General features: G+C 45.9%; 1 protein-coding gene across 3 annotated transcripts in view; it reads left to right on the top strand.

Annotated features, from left to right (window-relative positions):
• The window catches only part of QPCT (glutaminyl-peptide cyclotransferase), a 153,214-nt gene that overhangs the window by 27,251 nt on the left and 101,723 nt on the right, over positions 1-24,240 (top strand). The window contains exon 3 of one of the 3 annotated variants that reach the window (XM_075203332.1): positions 1,095-1,147. The exons of the other annotated variants lie outside the window; for them this stretch is intronic. Within the exon in view, the coding sequence (XP_075059433.1) occupies positions 1,136-1,147 (12 nt within the window). The 5' untranslated portion in view covers positions 1,095-1,135. The remainder of the gene's footprint in view (positions 1-1,094; positions 1,148-24,240) is intronic. 3 annotated transcript variants of the gene reach the window in all.

Below are 24,240 nucleotides of genomic sequence, written 5' to 3'. Positions count from 1 at the left end.
TTAGTATTTTTATTTAAGCAGTGACAATTAGCAATTTAGCAATGTGACTGCAGATTTACACCAAGACTGTTAGCCCTATTATTTGTATTTCAGCACGGACAATTAGCAATGGAGCTCTCTGCTTTGTGTGTTACCTATATAACACAGTACATTATGTGACTGCAGATTTAGAAGACCAAGCCTGCCAGACCCAGTATTTCTATTTCTGCAGTGACAATTAGCAATGGAGCTCTCCTGAATGTCACAGGAGACTTTGAAGAACACGGTTACCCCTCCTCTTTCTTTTCTCCCTATGACGCTGCCCAACAGCTCTACAGACTGCTAAGAACTGTGCTACCCCTTCTGTGTCTCTCTGTGAAATGGTGCTGGATTGCCCTGGAGGGCGATACTTATAGAAAACTCCCGAGATCCAATGACGTAACAATGATGTTTTGCTGCGTTTTCAATTCCGAGGGCGCGTGAAAGAGCCGGCTCGGTACTCGGATCTGCTTAGTTCAGGTGTGTTTAGTTCTCGGGGAATCAAACCTGAGCATCTCTACTTATGATTAATGATAAAAACTTGTTTATAGATGGAAAAAGTTACCATGGCTAATGGACAGTATGACCCAGAAGGAATAGGGGGAAGTTACCTTCTATGTTTAGTCTCTCTAGGGGAGATGAGATGCAAATGTAAAAAAGAAGGTTTCACCATTTGCATTAATGTAAGGTTGCCTAACCTGCAGAATTATTAACCACATGGATTAGTAAATTCACTAACCATATTTAAATCTTACAAGAAACTTCATTTTTACTGTAATAAGTAGAGGATACTAGGGATGTGATTGAGTCAGGGAATTTGTACAGATTTTGGGCTTGATCCATTAAGGAAATTACTCATTATTTACTCCTGGACAAAACCATGTTACAGTGCATAGTAGTTTATTATTTTGCACATAAGGAAAATACTGGCTTTTTTTCCTAGATCAACCTTATATTTCATTGTACAAATAAGCTATCAAGAATTTGTGTGCTACATGAAAAAACAGCTATGAAGCCCGGAATATGGTGAAAGCATATGATAAGTATGTATCACCTCTTCCCACTCTCGCCTCCAGGATTTTGCCTGGGCTGTTCCCCAGCTGTGAAATGATCTTCCATGTTCCATCAGGTAAGCTACTCTTAAAGGGTTCAAACGTGCCCTTAAGACTCTTTTCTTTATTCATGTCTATCTATCCTCCTCCTAACTCCCTTGTCCCGACTTTCTCCCCCAGTCAGCACCAACCTTTTTGTGTCTCCCCCTTGCCTTTAGGATGTAAGATCTCACGAGCAGGGCACTCTTTCCTTGTGTTCTCCTTCTACTATTCCATCACCCTCTGTATCTCTTGGCCTGCTTCCCTAGCCCTGTTTTCTTAAGCTATGGCCTACTTCTCGCTGATTACTACTATCAATCTCAGTCACTGTTCCAGAATTTTTTTGATCTGCATTACCATGTTACCTGTATTTTTTTTTATATATTCATTCAGTATGTTTGATCTTTGCATTTTGTTCTGTGTATGTCATGTACGCCGCTGCGGACCCTTTCTGACGCCTTATACATAAAAGATGATAATAATAATAATAATATTTATGGAACTGATAGGATCCAGATAATAAAAATTGTAACAGAATAACCGTTAAGTTAATCAATGAGATTGTCTATAACACATCCTCTTTATTACTGGTTTTACAGTTTTTTCCAGATTTTTATATCATTTTATCACTGGAGGGTGCACCCTATTACTAATTTTAGTTCAAAGAGGGAAACAAGAGAAAAGAGAGTATATATAGATGCACTCCGGGATGTGAAAAAGTAATTCATTTTCCACATTCCGGAGTGCCTCTGTATATACTCTCTTTTCTCTTGTTTCCCTCTAGGATCCAGATAATGCAGAATATGGTGTAAACAGAGTATTGTAGTCACTGAACAAGAATTTCTGAGTGAGGCTGCAAGCAGGTAATAACTCGGGCCGAGTGGAGAGAAACTAGGTACAGAGATGTCAGCAAGCAGCTTGTAGTAGTCCCAGGAAAAAGGAGGAGAACTTGAGAAACAAGTGAGCACAACAATGTCAGGAACAGCAACATAAATGACCAGCAAAGATAACTGGGAAAGGCAGGTATAATAATGAGAGAACAGGTGCAAATGATAGCTAATGCAGCAGGTTAAGCCCTGGTAGTGTGAAGAGAGAAGGGAAGAAAAGGCACAATAGTAGCACCTCTGGTGGATTAGAGGTGCAGCAGGATAATTACAATAACCTAAAGTCCAATATAGTTCCAGAGGCAGGAGCTGCCAATGAAAAGCTGATGCAATGCTTCACTGGAAACAAAGGCAGATCCTGAGATTGTTGTAGCCCCCTTCGGACAGGAAATATACTTGTATGAAAAAAAAAGTTTGCAATAGTGAATTTATAGTCACAAATCGATGTGAACTGCGGATAATTTAAAAATCATTTATTATATAAATTCTTTAAAAACACATATTTAAAAGTTCAATTAGCGCTTAAATCATATATGCATTTTATCTATTATACAGACTATATCTGGAAACTACCTAACACCTAATTAATACTCAATAAGGAATATAATTGATGCACAAACTAGTTGATTAAATAAACTCATGCACAAATCGATGTATATATTTGATGGATATCCACTTGAGCTCCTTTGGTAGTGGCAAGGTTAATTCTGTACAGCTGTGCTTTAAGAGAGAGATAATTCCACTGCATTTATAAGAGAAAGTCCTGTTTAAATAGCGTGAACCCAGTCTGCTTAAGCAAAGATATTAGACAGGATTGATATCAATGAGGTAGAAAAATGTTTAATAACACCAAACTTGTTAGTGAGAAGGCAACCGGTCTCTTAGCAGATAACTGGAAACTATCCAATTGAGTGTACACAAATCGCTCCCCCTCCACACCACTTCCACATGTATTGGTTCCTCAATCTCCCCTCTGTGCTGGATACGTAAAAATAGCAGCACATACATATAGCTGCAGCCAACTTTAATAATATAACTAGGTACTCACAGTGCCAACAATCCTCTCTCAATAAAAATTAAGGTTTTCCAGCATAGATAGTTATCTAGCCAAGCAGACTGACACGTTGCATCGCCATGGGGCGATTTCCTCAAAGACAGGGTCCAAACTGTATAAAAGGCACTGGCTTGTATTGAAAAGTTGTTGTTCTTGTTTCATCCGACCTGATCACTGGTACCTCCAACCAGTGTGAGAGCAAATAAACGTAACTTGCTTCAAAGACCTGCTTGAAAACATCTTCAATCTTACTGTATTCCAGTGAGCTGCAGATTAGACCCTAAATCTAATCCGGCTGTTTCTGACGTTGGACCCAGCTTTTTCGGTACCACCGCTTTGCCTGCTACCCTGCAGCCCTGGTCAGTGTGATAGGCCAGGGGGAATCCATCCACAGCAACCCTGATCTATAGGAAGAGGTCAGGTACACCAGTAACTGGGTACACTTGCAGCGTCAGTTACCCATAAGAAACCCGGTACTGGATGCCAGTAAGGAGTCCAGTGATGGCAGCATTTGTAAGCCCCTCTTACTGCGGCAAGAGGGCGAATTTGGGATAACGAAAGGGAATGGTGTCAAAGTAAGCCCAGCCGGTTCTTAGCAGCAACAGACAGGGTGGCATAAGCGGTCCATCTTGTCACAGGTTAAGTTTCCAGAATCTAGTCCCAAGATTGTGGCTTCAGGACAGTTGACATCAGGGGGTAAATGTATTAACCTCCGGTTTCTTCAACCCCCGCGGGTTCGGCGCCTCGCGGGGGTTGAAGAAACCGGAGGTTAATACATTTACCCCCAGGATGGATGAGTGGTCAGAAATACTCCTAGGTAGATAAGCCACCTTCCCAGTCACGGAAGTCATGCTATGGAAAACTAGAGCAAGATCAATAAGGGAGAAAGTGTGATATGACATAGAATGACAAGAGGAAGTGCAGAAGGTGGGCAAACCAAAGTCAACAGACATAAGCCAAACCCTTGTCAAAGACTAGTTTAGCAAAGGGAGAAGAGCCTGCTCTTGTATTTGAGGTTACCTCCCTCCATCTATCAAAACCAGCATCCATTACATTGTTGTAATCGCTTATACAGTCTACTGGGGTATGTGGGGAGAGAGCAATGCATGTATCTGCCTTTTTGAGCACCATGGTATTGAAAGGGGGAGGGACATAAATGGACAAAAGTGTAAGGGGAGAGGTATCCTCTAAAACGGGAAAAAACAGGCAAAGATCATAGAAATCTTGTCAGGATCTGCCTGCAAGCATTGCATTGCATGATGCTTTGCCTGGCAGCTTCTGCCTTTTGGACTTTTATTATATATGTATTGTGGCAGTACCTCTGTTCACCAGAGGTGCTGCTGTTGCGCCTTCCTTGTGTGTATTAGGGGTTAACCTGTTCACTAATTATTCCTTGCACCTGGGTGTGTCCTTCTTATACTTGTCTCTCCCAGTATTCATTGCTGGTTATTGTTGTCACATCCTGTTGTTTCATTGTTGTTACTTCCTGCTGCTGTGCTCCTAGGTTTATGCTGCTTGGGATTTCTCCATACATTCTGCTTACCTGCATCATTTGTGAACTTGGTATTTACCTCTGCACTTGCTGCTTGGGATCTCTCCATACCTCCTGTTTACCATCAACAGCCCTGTACCTGGTAATTACTGCAAGCTCATTATTACACCTTCTGTTTATACTCTTCAACAAATAAACATTGAATGTTTTTCACCTTATTCGTGGCTCCTTAGCTGTATTCCTGCATTAATTTGTGACAGATCTATCTGATCCTGCTCCAGCGCAAAACACAAGTTTTTCTTAACCAACACTGACACTCCACCAAAGTTAGGGGAATGCACAGCATGATAAACCCACCCCACTCAGGGTTTCTTGAGCTGCCTATAAGACTTGCTAAAAGGTCTCTGGCTCTGACCCAAGTTAAAATGTAAACAATGACATAGCATGTCTGATTAAAACTTTATCGTTCAGGCCCCTTACATTCCATGAAAGCAGACGGAGCCCCCCAGCTATCCAAAGCCATCATATAAAGGCACAAATATGGTTCCTATGTATATCACCAGCATCCAGTCCCGCTTATACAAGAAAATAGAGACAACAGAAAGCAAAATCAGGAGATACAGGAGGATCCGAGAATAGCACTTTCCCCAACAGAAACCATAAGCAAGCAGACATGCACAGAAAATAGTACGAGCACTAAACCAGATATTGCAAAAAGCTATCATTAGCCACCAACCCCTCGTTGTGGTAGGAGATGAAAATAGTAATAAGTAACATCACATAACATAAAAAAATGAACTAAAACTTCTCAGGAAATACAACCTAAAATACGAATGTCATTAATTACATACCCAATGATGTTAGGCTGCTGGCCCTGATCACCAACCCACAGAACTAGATGACGGAGGTTTCACCTTTAGCAGCCGCCTTTCCCTTAGAGCTAGATGCGCTCACCGGTACTCGGATGCCCCCAGGACTTAACTCCAGGTGTAGTGTGGGTTGGTAATACAGAACCACAGCGGCGGGGGTCACGGGCAAGGTAGCAGAGTCCAAGGTACAAGCCAAAAGGGTCAGGGTCACAAGAAACAACAGGCAGGGTCCAAATCCAGGCAAGGGGTCATACACAGGCAATCCAGCAGGGTATCCACAGTAAAGGAACAAGGAGCAGAGCAGGTAAGCAGACTGGTAACAGAAAGCTATAACTAGCAGTGAGGCTGCAGACCTCACTGCCCTAAATACTCCTAACAACCAATCAGAGCCTAGATCTGATATAAACACAGGTCCAAACTAATAAATGAAATGAAACCTAAATAGCCTTCAGGCTATAACCTATCTTTGCGCACGCGCCCGGCTGTCCCCTGTTGCCAGGACGCGGCGCTATAATGCAGGGTGTCCGGCCATTGCCTTGGCAACGGTCGGGTGCTGGGCGGAAGTGACGTCCCGGCAGGGGGAGCAGGAAGCGAGCCGCGGCGGCTGAGAGTACCGCCACGGCTCGTGACAAATGGAAAAGAGAATAAAGTCAAGTTCTATCCTTGCTATCTAAAGAAAACATTCTTAGATCTAGCTCTGATCTGCACCTTGTCTCCTCATTGGTAACCACCCGTCACTTCCGCATACAAGACTTGTCCCATGCTGCCCCCCATTTATGGAATTGCCTACCACGCTCAATCAGACTTTCCAACAGCCTTCAAATCTTTAGACACTCTTTGAAAACCCATGTTTCTTTTTTTTAAATCAATTACTTTTATTATAATTTTCAAACGATACAGATACTACATATCACAATTAAATTAACAAACCATTCCAAAATCTGCCGCTAGGGATCTCTCTGCAAATCTAGATTTCAACCAACAAGACCAGACTTTATAGTACTTAGGCATATTGTTTCTGGACTGGTAGGTGAACCGCTTGTTTCCCACATTCTCGTTTACCAAAGCCACTCAGGCAGCAAAATTTGGGCCAATCATCAGCCATCCACTTTCGGGCTATTATGACTTTAGCAAATGCAAGGAGGTTGGTGACATATCTGGTTGCGTTCCTGCACGGTAGTAAATCCACTCCGATACCAAACACACAGATCTTAGGAACTAGTAAAGGGATCCTGATGCCTGTATCTTGTACCCCTCCACCACCTCCATCCAAAAGTCCCCAAGAACAGGACAGCCCCAAAGGAGGTGATACTTCTATAATATTCACGCTATCCAATCTGAAAAAGCGGGTAGATTCAAGCCAGATAAATAGATGACATTTAGCATGTTAAAAATAGATTGGCATTTCACAGCTCAGATGTAAGTAATCAAGCAAAATCAGAAATGCTTCATAATAAAACAGCATATAATAACCAAACAGAGGTGTATATCTAGCCTGCATAGAGAAAGTAGACAAACACAATGCCCGGGCATTTAAAGAAACAAAACCTAATTAAAACAAAGAGAAAAATGCTATTGAACAATAAAAATAAAAAATGCATGCAAAAATAGAAAAAAATCTAAAAAATATAAAAAAATAAAATCTAAAATAAATAAATAAATAAATAAATATAATAATTGGCGCAGCATAGTGGCATTAAAGTGGGTTACATCTCCGCTAAAGGGCCCATCATCCGTTGGAATTTTACAGGACTGTGAAGGACTACGTCTCATCAATGTTTTTATTATTTTATTATTTATTTATTTATTTTTTTTATATATTTTTTATGTGAAATGCCAATCTGTTTTTAACATATTAAATGTCATCTATTTATCTGGCTTGAATCTACCCGCTTTTTCCGATTGGATAGCGTGAATATTATAGAAGTATCACTTCCCAGCGATTTACATTTATTGTTGTTGTGGTTGCTTTACGATCAGATGAATCGCTGTTAGAGCTGCAGGGAGGTATTTGTTTGATCTTCTACTGTTTTAGAACGTTTGTTATTGACTGCTAGCGCCGTGGGTGATTCCTTAGGGATCTGTGTTTTAGCCCCAAAGGAGGTGCCAGAAGTCAGCAGGGGTACCCCCACCCTTTGGGCACACAGAGTTAGTTCTGACATCCATCTGTTGCAGCCTATGTGGGGACCTCCCATCCACCTCCCATCTCATCCAAAGCCCACCAAAGTCATCAGGAGCAAGGAGGGAAAGGACATTGGCATACAGAATGGAGAAAGTCTTGGTTGTGCCCACCTGTCCCAGAAGCAAACGGAGAGGGGCCATGTCAAAAGTAACGGGAGTTCTGCCAAACTAGGCCTCCAGGGAATGTCGGAGCTGCAGATAAGTAAAGAATAGGCAGTTTGGGAGTGGAAATTCTGATTGCAGTTACGCAAAGGATTTAAGAACACTGTTGGCATAAAGTTAACTCATGGACGTGACCCTGCGACTAGCCATCGGGGGAATAGCCGCAATTTATTCAACTCAGGAAGGGTTGGAAGTAATCCAGATTGGAGTATCAGTGTCCATCTCAAAAATATCCATCACTCCCTGGAGCACATTGCATACCAATAAGGCCTGCCTAAGTAGTGGTGAAACAATTGCTGCTTGGGAACGGCACAGAGTGGATAACCTGATTCTCACCCACTTCACCCCAAAGACCAACGAGGACAGGAATTTGTTAATCTTGGAGAAAATCCATCTTGGGAGATATACCGGCGAGTGGTGCAGTGGGTACAGGAATTTTGGTACCATTTTTATTAAATTAACTCTGCTTGACATGGACAGAGGCAATTTTGTCTATGTTAAAGTCTTGGCCTGAAGATAATTAATCACAGGGTTAATATTCAGTGGTATGTAGCCAGCAATCAAATTTGGGACTCATATCCCTAGATGTTTAAATTTAAGTGTCCACTGGAAAAAATGGGAGGCAGCAGGACATGCCGGAAACCCCCTAGAGATAGTGCATATATTTGCCTTGGACCAGTTTATCTTTAGGCCTGAGAAATCACCGAATTCCTACACCAAACACAACAGTGTAATCAGAGATACTTCTGAATCTCTAAGAAACAGAAGCATGTTATCTACATACAATCTAATTTTGTCAACCACATCCCCGACCCTGAGGCCACAGATAACAGGGTGAGTTCATATTAAGCAAGCCAGTGGCTCAATAGCTATGGCAAAGAAAGCTGGGGAGAGGGGACAACCCTGTTGTGTGCCCCTGCCCAAGTCAAAGGAGGAAGTAACATGGCCATTGATACTAATTCTGGCCGCCTGCCGAGTAAAGCAACCAAACCCAGGATAGAAAATTAGGGCCAATCTATGCATAACCGCCCACAATTATTCCCATTCCACAGAATCAAATGCCTTAGCGGCATCCAGGGATACACCACCACTGTACCATCTCCATGGTCACCGGCATCTGCAAATATGTAAACAGAAGTCTCAGATTGACAGCCGTAGATTTCCCAGGCACAAATCCCGTCTGGTCTGGGTGAATCAGCTAGAAGATGACTGTGTTCAGGCGCACAGCAAGGACTTTGGCAAAGATTTTCATAAGAACTATCGGGGTGGAAAAACAGCCGCCTCCAAGAATTCATTATATTGAGCAAGTAGTGTAGGAATAAAGAAAATACCACATTTTTTGTACAGCTCCATATGCAGGCCGTCTACCCTCGGTGCTTTACTGCAAGGAAAGCATACTATTGCCGCTTCAAGCTCCTCCATTGTAATGGGAGCCTCTAGACACTCCACACCCTCCATAGACAGTGTAGGGAGATGCACCTTGGACAGGTAATCGTATAGTTGAGTTACAGCGTAATCCATCTTGGAGGTGTACAAATTAGAATAAAAAGCTCTAAACACAATGGCTATACGTTCCGTCTGATAGTGTATGTCACCCGACCAGTCAGTTATAGCTGAGATTGTGTTAATTTGTAGTTGAGTCCTGGCCAGATAAGCTATAAGACTACCATTTTTATCCCCCTGCATATATAGCATGCCTGCAGAAGAGGAGCCAGCGGGAGGACTTGTCCACCAAATGATCAGTCCATGCCTTCTGTTGTTGGAGTCAAACCAGTCGGTCTTCAGATGTACGTGTGGAAAGGTAAACCCATTCTAAATGACAACATTCCTGTTCCAACCTCAACTCTTCCGCTCGGGAAAATCGCTTGCGGCCCTCCACACGGTTGATCAGGGTGCTCCGAAGAAAAGCCTTTAAAAGCATCCCAAAGTACAGGTGGTCTCGCCGTCAAAGCATTCACAGAAAAGAAACCCTCCCAATCTGCCACCAGGTCACTTACCAGAGTAAGTTATCAGAGTATGCCAGAATAGGTTTAACTTCCTGAAATGAGTGCCAAGGGCAGCGACTAACAGCACAGGGGAATGGTCAGATATACTCCTAAAGAGATAGCCGACCTCTGTGACCAAGGGGACCAGTCTACTACAATTCAAAGCTAAGTCTTTACGGGAGAATGTGTTCCGAGAGGAGGAATAAGCCAAAAAGGTCTGGCTGGTGGGGAAGCTGGCCCTCCATATATCTATCAATCCCATATCCACTATTAACCTAGCAAAGAGGGATGCACCATTGCCCACCACCCTTGAAGTCTTCCTCCAACTGTCAGACCCAGCATCCATAACTGCGTTAAAGTCCCACATATACAACACTGGAGTGTGAGAGAAGATTGCAATAAACTTGGAGGCCTACTTAAGTACTTCAGAACTGAAAGGAGGAGGGATATAGATGGCCAAGAATGTAACTGGGGAGTTATCTAATAGGGCTCAAAGAAATGCATAACGACCATAGGGATCCAGTTGTACCTGCTCCAATACAAATCTCAATTTTCATCTCACTAGTACTGAAACCCCTGTGAGTGTGTCGAGTGAATCTCCACAAAACACGCTATATCAGGGTTATATTTTTTCAGCTACGCAAGGACCAAGGAACTTTTTATGCAGTCATTAAGACCCCATATGAAATGCCATGACAAAAATCTCAGTCCCTCATTCCTTACTCCGCTCGAAGCCATGGGCCATGATGTAAACGTGGGTAGGGGGCAATCTGCCTAGATCCAAATTGAGTACTTAGAGCAAAAGAGAACTTGTTATAACAAATGCATCTGAAGAAAATATATGTCAGAGAATTAAGATACTCAACAACTGTACGTTGTAAAAATAGAAAACATGTCAATAGCATTTGTGTATTTGAAAACAAGATAAAATGCAGCATAATAACAGATGGGTATGTTGGCACTGCGTATAACAATCTAACCCCTAACTCCTCCCTCCCCCACCCCGTATGCCTAACACAAAATAGTGGTACACTTAATCCCATAACTATCCTTTACTTTACCTAACTAATCGAGAGCTATTCTACTTCTAACTTGTAGCAGGAGGCTTTCCGAACATATTATCTCCAAACACTGTAAATAAACATTTGCATAAATCTATTGCTCCATAGATATGTAACAGTCAGTCCCTTACTGAGACATAAAGCCTGCGCTATATTGCAGCAGCATTGGGGCTAGCTAGAGTTCGTCATTATCTCGCCTATGAGCCACACGAGGGCTGCTGTCCAGCCAGTCTGAGGCCTCTTGTGGGTTAAATAAGAAGAGCGTGCGACCATCCACCACCACTCTCAGCCATGCAGTAAACAGCATGACATACGGCAACTGAAGGTCCCGGAGTCTACACTGCACCTGGGCGAATTGGGCTCTGCTCTTTTGAACTTCCACGGCAAAGTCAGGGATGACCAAGACAATGTGGTTGTCGTATTTCAGAGGGCCCTTGGTCAGAGCCAAGCGAAGGACAGTATCGCTGTCCCGATAATGTAACATGTTGGCTATGAATGTTCGGGCTGGAGGCCCAGGCTGTGGAGGCTGTGGAGAAAGGCGATGAGCCCGTTCAACTGCAAATTATGTGGTGAAGGCGTCTCTGCCGAAGGCCGTTATCAGCCAGGATTCCAAGAAAACCTCCAGACTAGAATCCTCCGCTCTCTCTTGTAAGCCCACAAAGTGTAAATTATAGCAGCGAAGACCCCTTCAAGGTCTGTCTTTTTGTTGCTGGCAGAGATTAACTTGAGAACAGCTTCACGGTGTCTGCCTGAATGGGCGCAGTAGCATCCTCCAACACAGATATGCGTTGTTCCGCCTCAACAACTCGCTCCCGCATATTTTGCATATCTTGGTGGATAAGAGACAGATTCACCTGTACCTCACCATTATGGTCAGCAAGTCTCTTATCCGAGGACAGAAGACAGAAAAACCAGTTGAATGGAAGAAGAGTCCTTCGCAGGGGGTGGCGTCACCATGACGACCGGGACGTCACTTCCCTCCAACTCCCGACCGTTGCCAAGGCAACGGCCGGACGCCTCCTCAGTGCCGCATCTCGGCGGCCGGGCGCACATGCGCACTAGAGGCAAGTAATCAGATTCAGCCTGTGTCTGAATTAGCAGGTATTAGCCTGCAAGTGGGGATTTCAGGGCTAAGCCCTGATTGGTCTTTCTAAGTATCTGGCAATTAGCCTGCAAGTGTGGGACAGGTTCTGATTGGCTCTTGGCTGTATGTAAGGCAATGAGGTTTGCTGCCTCATTGCCGGTTATAGTCTCTGTATCCAGTCTGCTGTACCTGCTCTCTGCACTGTTCCTGTCTATTGGACTTGCTGTTGTTTACCCGTGTATGACCCTTGGCTTGGATTTGGACTTTGCTTGTGATTCTCGTGACCCTGACCTCTGGCTTGAATACCGACCTCCCTGTCTGCTCGTGACCATTGACCTCAGCTTGTATACTGGTACTGTTGTCTGCTGCCGGCCCCTGACCTCTGCTTGGATTCCACTCCGCTTGCTTGGGTTCTCCCCAGCCGGTACACACTTCACGACCCTCTGTCAGTCTGCAGCCCAGTCTGTCCCCACCATCAGGGGCTCCAGTGAACACCTGACTGGCAGAGTAGATTCCGGGTTGTGTTGTGCCGGCTGGAACGGTTCCTAACACTCCGCAGCACTGGTTCCAGAAGAACTACAGGCATATTTTTCCAGCTTAGATGGCAAATAATGTCGGCAGGAATAATAGGTGAGCACTATAGTTTCAGAACCACAGCATTCCTGAATAAGGCAATCCAGCTCCAGATCTCCATCTCCTAGGAGCTTACATGTATAGAAAATGAGAGTGTCAATGACCAGAAACCTCCAGTTGTCAGCAGGGCCGTATGTGCAGTGAAGTAGATTACTGTGCTGTAATACAGCTGGAGAGTAACAGATTGCATGCGATCGAAGACTGAAGAAGCACGGTATATATTTCCAGCCCAGCAGTGGTGGTGCCCTAATCTGCAGGAATCGGGAAGAGGGCACTGATAATCAACCAGCAGGGTAACAACTTCACAAGTGCTAATCTCTGACTCAAAGCCTGCAGAGGCAGTCACTTCCCAAGCAGCTGGTATTATGTATGGGGGAAAGGGATCCAGGGTTATTGCGGCAGCGGGTAGCTGAGCGAGGCACTGGCAACCAAATTCAGTGTGTCTTGTGTATATTCTGGAACTCACACCAGGCTGCACACTTCCGACCACGCTTTACCGTTACCACCGCTCTGCCTGCTACCCTGCAGCCCTGGTCAGTGTGATAGGCCAGGTGGATCTATCCACAGCAACCCTGATCTATAGGAAGAAGCCAGGAGTACCAGCCCAGGTACACCAGTAACGGGGTACCCTCACAGCGTCAGTTACCCAGAAGAGTCCCTCAGGGCTCTGTTCTCGGCCCTCTATTCTTTTCACTCTATACTTCCTCCCTTGGTGCTCTCATCTCCTCCTTCGGTCTTCAGTATCACCTTCATGCTGACGACATTCAACTCTACATCTCTTCTCCTGATCTTTCCTCCTCCCTCCTCTCTCGTGTATCTGACTGCCTCACTCCTATCCCGCCATGACCTCTCTATCATTGTTAACAACTCCATTATCTCCTCTGTCACCCAACTCCGATGCCTGGGTGTCTCTCTTGACTCCTTTCTCTCTTTTGCCCCCCACATTCAGTCCCTCGTCCATGCCTGACGCTTCCAACTCAGCAACATCGCCCGCATCTGTCCCTTCCTCTCTCAGGATGCCACCAAAACTATCATCCACGCACTCATCATCTCCAGCCTTGATTATTGCAACCTCCTCCTTTGTGGCCTCCCCCACTCGCACTTCGCCAGCCTCCACTCTATATTCAATGAGGCTGCAAGACTCATCTTTCTTTCTTGCCGCTCCTCCTCTGCCTCCCCTCTCTGCCTTGCCTTACACTGGCTCCCCTTTCCCTACAGAATCCTTTTCAAACTCCTTACCAACACTTACAAGGCTCTCTCCCAGTATACTGCCCCTTATATCTCTAATCTCTTCTCCATTCACACTCCTGCCCGCTCCCTGCGCTCGGCCAATGACCGCTACCTCTCCTCCTCTCTGATCACCTCTTCCCACTCCAGAATCCAAGACTCCCATGCGGTCCCCCTTAACTGGAATGATCTCCCTCGCTCCATCCGTCTCTCTTCTAATCTGTGCTCCTTCAAACGAGCACTTAAAACTCACCTGTTCCTCAAAGCCTACCAATCATCCACTTAACCCCCTCATCTTCCACCCTCATTCTTCCCTCTGTCCTCCTGACGCCCCTTTTTCTTCAACTACCCCTCCTTGTGCCTGTTTTTTGTTTATGAAGTAAGATCGTATGAGCAGGGCCCTCTTCCCTCTTGTCTCCACACCTATTCTTCTGCTCCGCCTCTACTGCATTAGCCTGCCTGGAGTTTCTGAAGTATAGGTATTTTTTGTTTATTGTTCTGTACTGTCTCACCCTGTATAGTCTACTGTTTGTTCTGTGTACGGCGCCGTGGAAATCTTGTGGCGCCTAACAAATAAACAATAATAATAATAATAATACTTCGTCAGGAGGGCGCATTTGGTATAACGAAATGTAACGGTGGCAAAGTAAGCCCAGCCTGTTCCCAGCAGCAACAGACAGGATGGCATAGGCGGTCCATCCTGTCACATGCACCGCACCTCTTTTTTAGAGGACACCTTATCCCCAATAACACTACTCACACTAACGCACCCTCACAACTGTCCCAATCTTCACTCTGAGCCACATTTGCGCCTCTTGTTTGGACTGTGCCCTCTTCCACTTCGAAAGTAAGCTCTCTAATGAGCAGGGTCCTTCATAACCATAGTTTTCATGTCTGCATTTGTCTACCTTGTTCATCACAGTTTAATGTATGTATTGTTTTACCTACTGTACCGCGCTGTGGAGCACTGTGGTGCCTTACAAATCTATGATAATAATAATAATAATAATAATAATAAAAAACCCTCCTCCGCATATACCTAGAAAAAAACAACTGTGGTATACCTAAAACCCTATCAAACCCAACTAAGAAACAAACAGAAGGCTAACTGCTACTAGCTTGTAGCAAGGAACTCTCCAGTAATAGAGAGTCTATATATTGCATATCTGGCAAATATCGACATATAAAATATTTACATCCTACTGAACAGAGCATTGGAACAGATTGTATAACAACATAATAGCATGAAAATCACTGTCTCGTGTGGTCCCCAGTTCAGGGCCTGCTGTCCAGCCAATCAAATGCCTCCAAATTTGTAGGAGAAATAAAGGCCTCTTTATTTGGGTGAATTAGCAAAATCGGAGAATACTGAAACTCTGTGATTTTCAAACTTGAGGGGCCCTTGTTATCTGGTGAAAGGAAGAACAATGTCCCGGTATTTATATTTTGCAATGAATGTACGAGCAGGGGTGTCACCGTTCCAACGAGGGACAATTGGATCCTGGTGGTTCACTGGAATTGACGTGACTTCAGCTAGGGGCGCAGAGTCTAACAAGTGAAAGGTGTTCACCAGTGATTCCCGCAATGGAATTTGGACTTCGCGGCTTTCACTTGCAGGTCGCAGACCCCCAGGAAGTTCCCAGCGAACCACAAGAGAGCGAGAGCGTAGTCAGATGTTAGGTAGTATGCGGTGCTACTGGCAAATGGCGAGAAGATAAGCCGAGGAATGTTGCTAGGAGCGGATCTACCGGATAGCCTGTCGCGTTGCCATTGGAGGTGGTAGTGAAGATGATGCGATATCGGCACTAGGAGAAATAGGCGGAGTATACTGTGGCGTGGAAGCCCGGAGGCGCAGGAACTCGGAAAGGCAGAGCAGGAATCCCCGGGTACTAGAAACAACACAGGAGCTGTATTCAATACGGGTGTCAGAGACTGACTGAAAGAACCAGCACAAATTTCAGGTCAGAAGGTGTCTTATAGTGTAGTCCCTTTTAGGCAGCCAATAGAGGGCAGTAGAAACACAGAAAAAGGATAGGACGTTCTGCGCATGCGCAGAACCAGTGATCGTTGAACCAGGAAGGAGAGACAGCGCTGGAGGGGAGCTGCAGCTTGGAACCAGGTAAGTAAGACAGGACATCAGGCGGGGGGAGCAGCGGAGGCCACAGTTATGCACGCCGGCTCCTGCGCCGGACAGCGGGAGTGCGGCGTGTGAAAAGGAGCTCCTGGCTGAGGAGGTTGAGATGGAAGGTAGTGAGCTCTTTCAACCGCAAATTGTGAGGTAAAAGCACCCTTCACAAATGGCTGTGAAAGACAATTTTCCCAAAAAGATTCTGGATTTGAGCCTTCAGCTCGCTTAGGTACTCACACCAATCTCAGATTGTTACATCTGAACCTACCTTCTAGAACAGACCTCTTTTGTTTGCAAATATTTGTTTGTGTTGCTTACTCTGCAATTTCACCTTTCATAGGCTTGGAAACATCTTCAAGCAAGGAGATACAATGTATCCTCGCCAACCCTCTCCCTAATCTTTTGTAAATCCTGACGGTTGAGGAAAAGTTCTTATTGCACCTCTCCAATCCGGCCCGTAAACCTCTTCTCAGAGGAGGTGATAGCAAGAAAAACTGGATGGAATTCGAGACCTCCATGCTGAGTGAATGGCTCAGACGATGCTGTGGAGGGTCTTTCAGGGCCTTGAGCGTGACTGAAAGTATGGACAGAAAAGGATCAAGCTAATATTTCCAGCATCGCATCCGTGAAACTGTTCGTTTTACCCATATTGGCAAAAATAAGTGGAATAAATGGGATAACATTATAAACACAGGCAGTGGATGAGCAAAACAGTACTGAAGTTAGCCCAAGTTGATGAAACAGCAGGCAACACCACTTGCAACTCACAGATATAAAGAAAAGTCAATGCAGGGAGACTGAGACAGAGTCAGGTGTAATACTTCTCAGCTACACCAAGTGGCAGCACTGGCCCTATTCCAGGCCATAAAGGTACAAACAGAAATATGAAATGTGCAGGCTTTCATCACTGTAAAGTATGGAGGGGTTCAATAAAATATGATGAAATATGTAATAAATGACTGAGCCATAGGCTTGATAAATTTAAAGTAAATTCACAACTTCGTCCAATAATGGCAGCAGTAAAGTGCGGGAAAAACTTGCGCCAAACAGGGATATCAGCGAGGGTAAATGTCACAAAACACAGCAATGACAGTGGGAAAACAGCAGAGCAGACCACGTGTCAAATAATAAGCTCTGGTCCCAGGAGGTAGCAGGGAAGGGTGCTCTCAGCCTGAAGCTCCCTGCTCCCTGAAAATCACAGCATTGGATGCTCGTCATCCGAGGGGGGACAGAGATGGAGTCCAGACACCCCAGAGTTACGGAGTGCCAGATTAGGAAAAGGCCATGTGGTGAAACCAAGATAATTGCACCACTTACCTGCCCAGCACCACCAACGGATCCCATGCATATAGCAAGTGGCAACCGATGGAGGAAAGATGGCCGCCTCCCAACGCTCTCTCACCAGGGTGCATCTTGCGGTTAGGGACAGGCAGACTGAGGTCCAGGGTGAGTCGGTAAGGGAGCAATAGCCCCATAAAACACAGCCAAGCAGTGCTTTGCTGAAAAACGGACCCTCAGGCATTTGGCAAGTCACTTCACGTGTTGCGAACAGTGTAATGGCGACTATCCTCAAGAAGGATTTATCGGCCAATTCTCTAGTCTGAATCAATTCAGAGGTGAGAGACCAGAATGGTTCTGCTCCAGGTATGTGCAGGAAGACACGGAGGCAGGTATAATCGTCAGCAGTAACAAGCAACGTGCAGAAAATGGATAAATAACCAGGATGTACAGAGGAGAGTAGGAGCCATGCTACCTACTCCATGCCGGTCCAAGCCACGCCCCAGAGGTCACATCACTATTCACAAAATGAATATAATTATTCCATGTTTCATGAAATAGAGTATAGAAAGTATGTCAGGTGAGGGCCCAATTAAAATATTAAATTGATAAATATGAATGTACAAGATTTCCCCTCAGACAAATGTTTAAAAATGTTTGGTCAATCAGCCCCAGGGGTAGGTAATTAAGTTAAGCTCATACCTTCTTCAGGAAATTAATTTAACATATGCAGATCACAGCCGTTTGGGTACAATCTCACGTTGCTGGCAACCCCGACAAGACTCACCCCGACATCTTAGAGCCCGATCTATTCTTCTCCACGACAGTTTACTATACTGACTTGGAATAAATGCAATTAATGAACAGGACGGCAGCACACAATGATGTAGATGTGCACGTCGACAGTAATCTTTCTACACTTAAGGGGGCAGTTATAGAATAGCTTAAGGCTACATTATGTAAGCCTTACTTAATAACATTGAAGAGGCGGCGCATCTTCCAACTGCCCCCTTAAGTGTAAAAGATTACTGTTGGCTGAGGATTTGTACTGTACTGAAGGTGTTGCGGTGAGTCTTGTCGGGGTAGCCAGCATTGTGAATTAGATTACCACCAGCATTCCCTCTGATCATTTGTGTCCTTTCCTACTTAGAATAGACTATCTCATTACGGTTTTATAAATAAAAAAGTAGCCAACTTGGGGCGTGGTCAGGTCGCCATTCCGGAAGGCTGCCTTTACTGAGGGCTCCGTAGACCCATCCAAATAAACAATTAAAACCGGGGTCTCTGGTCCCCCAAAAACTGTTGTGAAGGAGCAATTGTGAAGCAGGGACCCTAGAGCGCACACCCATACCGTCTGAAAGGCAACAGCTCACCTGACACCTCCAGCTGCCCGCTTCCTTAAGCCCCTGGACCGCCGATCAGCGTTGCTGCCAAGCCTCCCTTGTGACCTTCGCAACAGTCCGCTACCCCTCCACCACCTGTGGGTTCCTTTCCGCCGGCGACCTGTAAATCCCTCTGGGGACAGGCCTACTTCCGGTCGGGGCTCCAGACCTCGAGTACCAATGGGACTCGCGGGGCGCTCACTTCTGGTGGGCGGGGTTATATCGCCGAGCGGCACCGACCCGATTTTTGGGGTTATAGACCTGCCACATACCTGGTCTGCCTGCCCTACTCTGTCCTCCTGTGAGCCAACTCACAATCCTGACATCTTTGGCTGGCTCTGCGGATCAGGAATCAGATACCCCCTACCTGAGGCTCCTGGCTGGATCCCTAGGGCCGCACATCGCCAACGGCTGCCTACCTGAGGGACTGCATTAAGTAGGATCTATCCGGAGTCTGACCTCCAGCAACACTGGCCTTGTGGCCTGGGACCCTGCGCCTATGTACTTCTGGCTCACCCACATCTTGGCTCCACGTGCCCCACTGAAGGGTAAGAAGCACCAGCCAGCAACTGCTATAAGCCACCCTTTCCCCCCTGCTTATACTGGTCACACTAGCAGAATTCCACGCTTGAATATTTAACTGGCAGAGCGCTTGTCACATAGTGCCTCTTCAATAATCCATTCGCCGGGAGTACGGCTCCTTTCCACCAAGCTGGCTACTTGCTTGCATTCCTGCTCTGTGGCCTGACCCAACCCTCTAAAATGACTTGGTTCTAATTATGTAATTGTTTCCCTCTGGACCCTGAGCTACACCCTGTGGAACAACCGGGCTCCTCTCATCTGTACCGCCTCCCTATCCTCCCTGCCTGCCCCTCTTACCAAAATGCCTAAAGGGAAGAAATCTGCAGGAGGAGACCTTCTCCCCTACCTATCCAAGCAAAAAAACCAGACTAGATCTGGTGAACACTCTGAATCAGGATCTGACGAAGATGACCGCTCCCCCATCACCCGCCAGGACTTCCTGTCCCTCCTGAGAGAGGTGAAAGCTGTCAAAGACTCGGTGCCGGCCCTCCACTCGCTAAAGACAGATATCACGAATATTGGGAACAGAACAGACCATCTCGAACACCGTGTCGAAGAGGTGGTGACGTACCAGCAAACACATGGTACAGATCTGGACCAAATTCGCCAAGATATCCTCCAGCTGCAGGAGGGCCAGGAGGACCAGGACAACAGAGCCAGACGCAACAATATGAGAATTCGGGGAATACCTAAAAGCATTGAGTCTGCCCATTTGGAACTCTACCTTAAAAAGCTTTTCACCCAGCTTTCCCCCCAAATCCCGGAGGATCAACTCTTACTGGATTGAGCCCATCGCGCACTTAGACCTCACGCTCAGGACCCGTCTCAACCCAGGGACGTTATCCTTAGAATGCATTATTTCACAGCAAAGGAGGCCGTCATGCAGGGGACTTCCTTCAATTACCTACGATAATGCCACCCTGCAGATCTTCCAAGACCTCTCCCCACTCACTCTGGCCAAACGAAGGGACTTCAAGCCGATAACTACACTTCTCCGCCAAAAGGAAATTAAGTATCACTGGGGTTTTGCTTTTCGTCTCCTAATCTGGCACCAAGGTTCTATGCTCATGGCCAGAACCCTTCCTGCGGCGCAAGCTCTACTTCCCAAACTTGGCATTACTACAGGACTCCCCGTTCTCCCTGAACCCTCTCCCATCCCTCAGAGGCCGTCTAAACAGTTGCATCAAGTTCCCAGGACCGAGTGGAACACTATCCCATCGACCTCATCATCCACGACCCACTGAACCTTCTGGGACTTGACTTGCTGCACCAGGTATACGTCTTGTGTTTCTTTCCCATTTTTATTTTTCTCTCCATATTGTTCTTTCTCTGTGGGTTGGTCCTCGACCATGCTCCCAGTGAAACTCCTGTCATTCCCTATTGGGTTTTTGACTTCAAGCCCCCATATGCTAACGCTGTGTGGGCATGTCAACTGACAGTCTTACTGTATTTAGTTGCAATGTTTTGCAGTTTATCATATGTGCATTATTTACCTGTTGGTCTCTTCCTGATGTTCTTGGTCCCGTTGTAACCGTGTTACTGGATCCCGGCTCCTTTCGGCTGCCTCCCCTACTAGAGGGCGCATCCTAAGGCGTTTGGGATTCCCAATTTATACCATGTTATGTTATGTTATACAATGTTAAGCCAATGTTAACCGGAGCTACTACTCCTTTCACTGATGACCGTGGGATGCGGCCGGGGATACCCCACTTGAGCCGAGAATTTGTTGTTCTAGGTATTTGTTGTGCTCTGTTATTTTTTATGTTTATCTCCTACTACTTAACTTGGTAATTCTTTGGTCTTACTAAACATTCATACTACTTTTTCTTATCTCATAGACGCCTCTTAACTGCCTTCCCTTCCCCGATGGAATACCCTCCCATCCCCAGGAACATATTTTCTACATTCTACTTTCCCTTGAGACTAACCCCCCCCCCCCGTCCCCGTCCCCTACCCCATACTCGCCCACCCGGTTCTTCCGCCCGTGAATTTCTGCTACACGGGCCAGAGGGTTACACACTTAGAGCCTAGCTCTTCGCCCCCCCGGTGATGCACCCTCTCGCGGCCTCGCCACGCCTTCCTAGAGCCTATGGCTCTTTTGCTGACCTATGTACTTCCCCAGCATAGTTATCCTTCCCATTGTCGGCACCACAGGTCCCGGCCTATTCCGCTGAGTGACCATACACCCCCCCTCCCTCTCCCACTTCCCCTCTAAACCCTCCCCCTTTCTTATTTGACCACTCTGTGTTGGATCTTCTCCTGATCTTTCTCCTCCTCGCTGTACATGGGTCTTAGAGCACTTTCTTTTAATGTTAAAGGGCTAAATAGCCCCCAGAAAAAAGGTAAGCTTTTCGCTACCCTAAAACTTCATAAGGGCGATTTAATTTTTTTACAAGAGACACATTTTCAACGTAACTCCCATCCAGAGCTCCACTCCAAAGCATACCCCGCCTCATACCATGCTTGCGATCACTTAGCCAAAAAATGAGGGGTGGCGATCTTGTTTGCCCACCATTTGACCTACGAACCCATTGACTCCTTGGCAGACAAAGAAGGCCGATACCTCATCTTGGTAGGTAGGCTTAACAACAAGCTATGCACGTTAGTTAATGTTTATGCTCCCAACCAGCATCAGAACAATTACTTGTATTTTTCTAAAATAGATGTTTTGCTGTCCCGTATTCGGCAGCGGGATCTTATCGTAGCGGGAGATTTCAATGCTGTCTTGAATCAATCCTTGGATCGTTCCCCACCCTGTGGCTGCGCCGCCTAATGCTTCTGACCCTTTATCCTCTAAATCTCTCCTCAGTCTCATGAAATCCCAGCTTCTCTACGATTCCTGGCGAGTGAAGGAACCATCCTCTCAGGACTATACATATTACTCCCCACCACACCATTCATACTCACGCATTGATATGATCCTGCTCAGCCACAACTTTGCATTTAAACTCCAGGTGGCCCAAATTCACCCAATGATTTGGTCTGATCACTCGCCTATATCTATAGACCTCTGCGGCCTCCAAGACCGCCCCCGCCCCATGACCTGGCATCTCAATGACTCCCTGCTCCATAATGCGAATATAATTTCCCAGCTCGGGGCTTGCCTCGAAGACTATTTCGAGCTCAACGGCCACCCAGATATCTCTAGGGCCACTTTATGGACAGCGCACAAGGCGGTCCTGAGGGGGCACCTGCTTAGCATCGCTTCCAGAAGGAAAAAAGAAACCCTTACCATGACCAATAAGTTATCTGTTAAACTACTATTTCTAGAAACCCAACACAAAGCTACTCCGGACCCTTCCATTCTGCTAGCCCTCCGCGAGACTAAGAGCCAATTAGATCTTCTTTTCTCCAAGCAGGTAGCCAAACACCTTAAATGGCTCAGGCAATCCTTCTATGAAAAGGGGGATAAGGCAGATAAAATTATCGCTGCGTGGCTTCGTTCAGAAAGGACCCACAAAAATATTATATCAATCCGTGATTTTAAAAACCAGCTCCTCCATGACCAATCATGGCCATCAGAGAGGCTTTCCAGCAATATTACTCCGCCCTATATAATCTTCCACCTCCCCCTGCCTCTAACCCGCAACAGTCTAACGCCTCGCTGATTTCAGATTTCCTTGTTAAATCTAAACTTCCCAAATTGTCCCCTCAGGCCCTCCATTCCCTCAATGAAGAAATTACATTAGATGAAATTCTACTCACTATTAAATCACAAAAGAATGGAAAATCTCCAGGCCCAGACGGATTTACGGCAGCTTATTATAAAAAAAATTTGAGTGTGCTTGCCCCCCACCTGCTCTCCCTGTACAATGGTGTCCTTCAAGGAACCCCCTTCCCACCCGAAATGCTCGAAGCTAGAATTGTAGTGATCCCAAAAGATGGGAAGTACCCACTTCATTGTTCCAGCTACAGACCCATCTCCCTTCTCAACCTGGATCTAAACATTTTCACTAAGATCCTAGCAAATCATTTAAACATATTCCTCCCCTCGTGTATCCACTATGACCAGGTGGGATTTATTATGGGCCGCCAGGCAAAGGACAACACCAGAAGAGCCATTGATATCATACACATTGCAAATACCAGGAGTTCTCCCGCCATAATACTCTCTCTGGATGCTGAAAAAGCGTTTGATAGGATCTCTTGGGGTTTCATGAAAGCGGCTCTTGAGGCCTTTGACTTCACTGGCAACTTCCTCTCTGGCGTCCTGGCACTATATTCCTCGCCTTCAGCTAAAGTTTTGATCAACGGGGTACCCTCAAACCCGCTAGCCATCCAAAACGGCACAAGGCAGGGTTGCCCCCTTTCTCCCCTTATTTTTGCTCTGGCGATTGAGCCATTGGCCTCTCAAATTCGCCATAACCCTAATATTTCTGGTGTGCAGGTGGGGGACACCGACTCTAAAATCTCGCTTTTTGCGGACGATGTCCTGCTTTCACTCTCCCAACCAACGATTTCCCTCCCTAAGCTGTATAATGTTCTCCAGGCCTATGGTGACGTATCTAGCTATAAAATAAATTTTACAAAATTAGAGACCCTATTGCTCCATGTCTCCCCCCAGGCGGCCGAAGTGTTACGGTCCTCTTTCAAATTCAAATGGCAGACTAGGAAAATAAGATATCTGGGAGTCTACCTCACATCCCGATACGATCTCCTCTACCAAGAGAATTTCCCACCTCTCTTCTCCAAAACTCAATCTGATTTGGCTTCTTGGAACCGCCTTATTATCTCGTGGCTGGGCAGGATCATCGCAGTAAAAATGAATATTATACCTAAATGGCTGTACCTCTTCCAAACCCTGCCAGTTTCTGTCCCTGCCACCCTCCTAGCCAACATCCAGAAGGCCCTTACTCGGTATATCTGGAATCATAGGCCTCCATCGGTTGCTGTCCTGAAGAAACCCATCCCCGGTGGTGGTAGGGGCCTACCCGATATTAAGATGTATTACCTGGCCTCCCACTTCTCCCAAATTGTTGCATCATATGCCCCCTCAGGTTCTATGTCATGGCTTTATTTGGAGGCGGCACATACTGCCCTGCCTGATTTGACCCCACTCTTGGACCTGCTCCCTATACATCGCCCCTTGCCTTCTAAACTCCTTCCCACCATTAAATTTGACATTAAGA

Source organism: Mixophyes fleayi, chromosome 3 (genome assembly GCF_038048845.1).
Source record: "Mixophyes fleayi isolate aMixFle1 chromosome 3, aMixFle1.hap1, whole genome shotgun sequence".
Taxonomy (NCBI): domain Eukaryota; kingdom Metazoa; phylum Chordata; class Amphibia; order Anura; family Limnodynastidae; genus Mixophyes; species Mixophyes fleayi.
The sequence above is the reverse complement of the archived record's forward strand: the minus strand, read 5'-3'. Positions and strand labels throughout refer to the sequence as shown.